At 39.3% G+C, this 7,434-nt stretch overlaps 1 protein-coding gene across 2 annotated transcripts in view; it reads left to right on the top strand.

Annotated features, from left to right (window-relative positions):
• Positions 1–768: 768 nt before the first annotated feature.
• LOC133873030 (S-sulfo-L-cysteine synthase (O-acetyl-L-serine-dependent), chloroplastic-like) overlaps positions 769–7,434 on the top strand; it is a 41,020-nt gene continuing 34,354 nt past the window's right edge. Inside the window, exons 1-5 of one of the 2 annotated variants that reach the window (XM_062310743.1) lie at positions 769–1,029; positions 1,219–1,328; positions 1,417–1,474; positions 1,559–1,822; positions 2,122–2,259. In XM_062310743.1, coding sequence (XP_062166727.1) covers positions 826–1,029; positions 1,219–1,328; positions 1,417–1,474; positions 1,559–1,822; positions 2,122–2,259 — 774 coding nt within the window. In that variant the 5' untranslated portion in view covers positions 769–825. The remainder of the gene's footprint in view (positions 1,030–1,218; positions 1,329–1,416; positions 1,475–1,558; positions 1,823–2,121; positions 2,260–7,434) is intronic. The other variant, XM_062310742.1, reaches the window with a different exon arrangement.

Below are 7,434 nucleotides of genomic sequence, written 5' to 3'. Positions count from 1 at the left end.
ATAAAACCTTAAAATTAAACACATACAAAAATAAAAATAAAAGAAAAAAAAAAGGAAAAGGAAAAGAGAGGGGATGGCTGCTACCACCCGTTAGGGGAGGCCACCTCCCTCCCCTAAGGGCTACCATCATCAGCCACCCACTATATTTTTCCTCCTTTTTTTTTTTTTTTTAATAAAAAAAATTATTTTTTTATTAAATTATTGTTGTAGGGTATTTATGTTTTTAGACAAAATTTGAAGTCTAAAAATCTAATATTATGTCCAATTCAACGAGATTCCTAACGGAAGGAGGGTAAAGATACAAAAATGGTAGTTATATGCTCTCTTTTGGTCAATGTGTCAGTTCGTAGCGACATGTTAACAATGGAGAAAATGTAATTACCTCGAAATTTAAGAAATAAAAAGCAGGAGAGAGATTTTAATTGAAAACAAGTAAAATTAAAAATTTAAGAAATGAGAGTGAACTTAATTGTAAATAATAGACTAGGGGTTTATACACTTAATATGGATGAAGGTATATTTTAATCAATTCTTTATTTTTGATACATTGAAAACTTTTAATATTGAACGTCGTAAATCTTTTCAAATTGAAATTAAAAAAGTCGTCTCTCAGTTAAGTGATATATTGCAATTAGATCATGTGCTGGCTAGGACACAAAGAAAAGAATCATATATCAATCAATAAAATAGAACAACTCAATTCACTTATCTAAACAAAACAAAAAAAGAAAAAAAAAGAAAAAAAAAAGAATTTTAAAATGAAGGGCGTAGCAAAACCCGTGTAAAACCCCTTCAAAGAGACCATTCGTTTCTTCTGAGACTAAAATGGTGAAAATGCTATCGTCTTCTCTGCTCACTCTTCCTCCCCGTCCCTCATTCCTTGCTCCATCCCAACGTCTCCGTTTCGTGTCCTTGGAAGTCATTAATGGCGCCCTTTGGGCTCCCAGAAGATTCGGCCCCAAAGCATCCTCCGTCTACACCACCAGAAGTGAGCTCGACTCCGTCAACATCGCCGATGACGTCACCCAGGTCAACTTTTGTCCCCCTATACTTTGGCCAGGTTACCGCTTCTGGCATTGAAATACATGTGTATCTCGCGGTGTCTTGAAATACGTTGAATATTCATTTCTAGATGGTTAATAGTTGCTCGTGTCTCAAAGTTTTTACTAATTATGGGTATTTAATTTATTTAATTTTTAATTTTCCATGTTGATGTAGTTAATTGGGAGAACACCTATGGTGTACCTCAACAAAGTTACACAAAGCTGCGTTGCAAATATTGCTGCAAAACTTGAATCTATGGAGCCTTGCCGAAGTGTGAAGGATAGGTAACCTTCCTCCAGTCTTCTATCCTTTTGAATTTAGATTTAATACTCTATTGTTGTCTGACGTTGTTGTTTACTCTTTACATTTCAGAATTGGTTCTAGTATGATATCTGATGCTGAAGAGAGAGGGGTAATTACTCCTGGGAAGGTGAGTACAAAGGAATTGGGTATATTCATTGATCAATATTAGAGCTTGGTGATGGCCTTATTTTTTATTTCTGTAACCGTGCAGACTATATTAGTTGAACCAACTAGTGGAAATACTGGACTTGCTATTGCTTTTGTTGCAGCAACTAAGGGATATAAAGTTATAGCTACCATGCCTGCATCCATAAATCTTGAAAGGAGGGTTCTTTTGCGTGCATTTGGTGCAGATGTTGTTTTGACCGACCCAGAGAAAGGTCTGAAAGGGGCTGTTGATAAAGCTGAAGAACTTGTTATCAGCATGCCAGATGCTTACATGTTTCAACAGTTTGATAATGCCGCTAATACCAAGGTTATGTCTGTTTCATAACCTCAGAGAGTTTCCTTAAAAACTTTTTTATTGAACCTAATCGCTTTAATGTTTAAATACAAAAAACAGACATCAATATGGGATTGGAACTCAGAGATTTTCCTTAAAACTTTTGTATTGAACCTAATTGCTTTAATGTTTAACTACAAAAAACAGACATCAATATGGGATTGGACCTCTGAACTCACCTTTGGTTATGAGGGAGGAGACGTTGTTTTGTCTAAAAACCATTAGTATAATATAATTATATTTTTATTAAGATTTGCATGCATGAATTACAGATCCACTTCGAAACTACAGGGCCTGAAATATGGGAGGATACTATGGGTAGCGTTGACATTTTTGTTGCTGGGATTGGAACTGGTGGTACTGTTACAGGCACAGGGCGTTACCTGAAGATGATGAATAAAAAAGTAAAGGTTAGGATTGCTCCTTTCTGAGGAATCTGATTGCTTGTTGTGTCAATATGTTGACAAATTATATAACTTTTTGGTTGATATTCAGTCGACTAAAAATGCTGGAAAAACACATCAAACCTTCTTGAAATTTTTTATATGAAGTGCATACTAGGCCTTCTGTTCTGTTGCATAGTTTATTATTATTATTATTATTATTTTTCTGTATTTTGCTAGTTTTTTGTTAAATTCAATTTTTTTTTTTGATGAATAAAAGCTTTCATAGAACAACAAACAACTACAACACTCTAGTGAAAAATGGAACACAATCCCAACAAGGATTACAACAATTACCTTAGGCCACAAACAATGACAGGCCTAAAACACCAACAAACAAAACTGCAACCACAAAATGAAGCAGAATACAACAAAGCCAAGCAGGCCTAAAAATAACTAAACAACAACTAATCAACACCTGAGGCTCTTCATAATACAGAGTACCCGAGCTGCTGCATGAACCAAAACAAAATTAGAACAACAATGAGTGTAAGTTCCATTGATACACATGCTCCAAGTTCTTCTCAAGGCTCTTGAATTTGCCCTTAGCCACGATCTAGCCCAGACATCCCAGTTAATCTGCGCCAGAATAGATTCCTCCTTGCGTGGTGTATTGCAGTGCTGCAAGTCATTTTGCTGCCGCCAGAGGTGGTGAACAGTAGCCCCTAGATAAAGTCTACCCAGGCTAGCCTTAAGGCTTTTTCCATGCAACACTGCAGCCCGCCAACTTTCAGTGTTTTCCCAATCCAAAGGGACATTCAAAAAGGAGCACTCAGCCATAATGTTAGTCCATATCCGGGAACTAAAGCTACACCTAAAAAACAGGTGTTCTCTGCTTTCCTGTTAACCACTCAATGGGACTTGTTTTGTGATTTCCAGATGTGATAAAACACCTCGCGCGTGCGCACTTAATGGAGAGAAATATGAGTAACAACATAGATTGAACATAGAACATCGCTCCCACAGGAGCACGCAACAACGGAAGTCTCCTCGTCATTTTCTTCTTCATTATGTTAAACTATTTCTCGACTAAAGAAGCAAATGGAGCGAAGTTTCCTCCATAACAAAAGAGACAAAGACTCTTTCCTGAGTAACCCTAGTAGCACATCTTTTGCTTAGTCACCAAAGCATCACGAAAATCTATCCAAAGCAAGAAGGAGTGTCTAGGAATAGCCGTGGGAAACCGAACCAATCTCCACCAGTTAACAATCGGATGGACTTCTCTCAACTTCCCCCATGTAGCAGCACAAGAGTACTTGCCATTTCTGGAATCCCATATAGGCAAGTCAACGATCCTAGAACAACTTCATGGAGCTGGCTTTGGATCTCAACTAGAGCATCAGACCGAGCAGAAGTCCAAAACCAATCCCCATCCTTTATAATAGCAGCAAGCTTAGCATTAAGAGGGAGGCTAGAATCATACTCAATCCAGTATCCATACCTATCCAGTAAATATCCTGGAGGATGCCATTCATCAAGCCAAAGGAACACCCTCCTCCCACCTCCAACTTTGATCTGGATAAATTTCTTAGCAAGGTCTCAGAGCTTTAGAATTTTCTTCCAACTCCAAAAACATGAGACTGGGATTAAAACCTGCAATAAGCTTCTTCCCTTCAACGAATTAGATTCAATCCAGGCTACCCACAATGAGCCAGCCTTGGTGAAAAGATTCCAAATGTGATTCAACATTGAGGCCTTGTTCCATACTTCAGTTCTTTTTATCCCTAACCCTCCTTCTTGCTTTGGAGCACAAAGTTTGTCGCAAGCAACCTTAGCATGAGCCTTAGAGTACCTACCACCCCAGAGAAATTGGTTGAATTTCTGTTCAATCAGCTTGATGATCGTCTTGGGCAGAATGGACACCTTGGCCCAATACACCTGGAAACTGAGGACCGAAGATAGGAGATGAAGCCTGCCTGCAAATCTGAGCAACCCAATTCTCACAATCTGAAGCTGTTAGCCTCTTAGTAATATGGGGTACTCCCAAGAATCTCACTGGGAGAGTACCTTCTGGCATTTGAAGCAAAGCCAGAATATCTTGTTTATACTCGAGAAACTCCAGCGAGGAAGATGGAACTCTTGGAGGGGTTAGCTTTCAATCCTGACAAATTTTCAAACTCATCAAGAGCCCCAATTATGGTTGAGACTGAATTGCAATTTGTAGCTGAGAATACCAATAGATCATCTGCAAAGCATAGATGATTCATCTTTACTGTCTTGCACTTTGGATGGTAATTAAACAAAGGAGAAGTTGCAACCTCTTCCAACAATAGTGGCAGCCCCTCCATAGCCAACACAAAGAGGTAAGGGGATATAGGATCCCCTTGTCTAAGCCCCTTCCTTCCTGGAAAATGCCCCACCAAAGTGGTTTTAGACCAATGGTAAAGCTAGGACTAGTAATGCAGGCCCAAATCCAAGTAATATACTTGGCAGGAGCTCCAAAGCATTTAAGACAATACAAAATGTATTTCCAATCCAAGGAATCATAGGCTTTCATCAAGTTAATCTTAAGAGTGCACTGAGGAGCCCCTTTCTCTTTATGGTAATCACATACAACCTCTTGAGCTAAGAGGATATTTTCAGCAATACCCCGTTTAGGGATAAAAGCTCCTTGGTTAGAACTAATTACCTCTTCTAGCCTCAGAATCATTCTATTCACCAGAAATCTTTGTAATACACTTATAAACAATGTTGCAGCAAGCAATAGGCCTGTAATCACCCATGGTAGAAGCATTCTTCTTCTTAGGAATCAACATGAGAATAGTGAAGTTCACTTCTTGGAGAAGCTTCCCGGAAGTGAAGAACTCCAAAATAGCTTCACAGAAATCACCCCCTATCACTGGCTAGGCCTTTTGAAAGAAGTCAGCAGAGAAGCTATCCGGCCCTGAGGCTTTGCTGGGATTCATAGAAAACACAACCTGATGAATTTCAGATCAGGTCACAGGAGCACACATTCCAGCCACACAAAGTATCAGAAAATTTCTTCTTGAATAGATTAGTAACCTGAGCAGCCTTGTCTGAGGAAAACTCATGAAGAGAAAGTCCCTAAAAGCTGTTGATAAAAGTTTATGGCCATGCTCTTAATCTCCATCATATCATGAATACTGTTACCCTTATTATCCTTTAACACTTTGATAAGGTTAGTAGAGTTCTTAACCTTAACAGAGTTATGGAAAAAAGCATTATTACCATCCCCAAGATTAAGCCACTTAATTCTGGATTTCTGTTTAAGGAAATTCTCCTCAGCAGCTAGAAGAGAAACCAACAAATGCAGACACTCCCTTTCCTTCCTTTGACACTCAACAATGCCTCGGGATGAAATAAATTTGTCTTGAGCCATTGCTAGATCTTGCCTAGCTTGCAAAACTTTCGGCCCTAAGCCACCATAAACTTCCTTATTCTTAATCTTCAGAACAGCCCTTACTGCTTTAAGCTTTGCATAGAATCGAAACAGAGAGTAACCATCTACTTCAAGCCTCCAAGCATCTCCAATCCACTCCAGAAAGTGACTGTGGTCTGCCCAGAAATTGAAGTACTTGAACGGTTTAGGGCCATAGCTTACAAAGCTAGAAACTGTCACTAAAGCCGGGGAGTGATCAGAAACCCCTCTCTCAAGAAACTCAATAGAAGTATTTCCAAAAGTTTTCAACCAATCACAATTGGATTGGACTCTATCAAGTTTTTTAGAGACAAAATCATCTCCAGATTACTTGTTGGTCTAGGTATGGAAGCAGCTAGTGTATCTAATATCATCAACCTCCAAATTATGAATGCAATCCACAAACTCCTTTTCATAACAAGAAAACCCTCCTTACCCCATTTTCTTGAGGGTACCGGATCACATTGAAATCACCAGCTAAAAGCTAGGGCATTTTGTCCATAGTCTCCTTAATCAAGCTCAGTTCCTGCATCAGCTTTCTCCTTTCAGGACCATGAGTAGAACCATAAAAAACAGAAAGAATCCAACTCTCACCAGAATCCTTAGATATAACCTTGCAAGTAATAACTTGCTTATGTATATCATAAGGTTCAATAGCAAATGCACCAGGATCCTAGCATATCCAAATTCTACCCAAACATTGTTTAGAATAGTTATTCACAACCTCCCACCCAGGTAGCATGGCTGCTACAATCCGAGGGAAATTATCCTTCTTCACCCGAGTTTCTACTAAGCACAAAATAGAAAGTTTAAGCCTGCTTACCACCTTCTTAATCTCCTTCTGTTTTAGGGGCATGTTAAGTCCCCTAATATTCCATGAAAGGAGCTTCATATCATCCTTTGAGGAGAAAAACCCTTTTCACCAGTAGGGCTATCATTCATCTTCCCCTTCCCCTTATCTTGAGAAGAAATGGCCTGCTCAAAGATCTCAAGAAAGGTGGTAGGAGTTTGCACCCTAATCTCCTCCTCATCATCCTCTTCATTCTCCATTCTACCTATAGTGGCAAAGGAATTCGATAACTGAATCCCAACAGTTTTACTTGTTGGCTTAGAACCCCCAACTGGTGTTCTAATAGGCTTCTCAAAAGGAATCTGCTTTGAAACTGGGCTACTTTTCTTCATAAGGCCATTCCTAGGCATTTTAGGAATCCACACCTTCTCCTTCTTGGCACATGCATAAGCAGCATGCCCAAAATTACCACAAGTGGAACACTTAGGAGGTAACCATGGGTATTCAACACCCACAGTGATAGTAGCACCATTGCTCCTACAAATGGTAAGCTCCTTGGGACAATCGGACTGCACATCAATTTCAATCAAAACTCTAGCAAAACCAAGTCTTTTTTGTTCCTCTATGACCTTATCGGCATATAGAGGCTTCCCAATACCACTAGCAACATAGCTAAGGCATGTAGGAGTCCAAAACTCCATAGGTAAGTGAATGAATTTGACCCACACAGGTTCAGAGGAAAGATTGAGCTTAAGAACTTGCATACCTGGTTGCCACTTTCGCAGAATCAGAGACTTATTGGAAACATGCCATACTCGAGATTCCAAAATCTCATCACAGGAAGCCTCATCATGAAACCGGAAGATGAACATACCATTCTCCAATGAGTAAACTTCAACCTCACCATACTTTCGCCACATTGAAGCCGCAACCTTTTTAACCAAAAAATAAGGTAGAGACTTGTCCATGAGTT

Source organism: Alnus glutinosa, chromosome 7, assembly GCF_958979055.1.
Source record: "Alnus glutinosa chromosome 7, dhAlnGlut1.1, whole genome shotgun sequence".
Lineage (NCBI taxonomy): Eukaryota > Viridiplantae > Streptophyta > Magnoliopsida > Fagales > Betulaceae > Alnus > Alnus glutinosa.
Note: the sequence above shows the minus strand (reverse complement) of the source record. Positions and strands in the feature narration are given on the sequence as shown.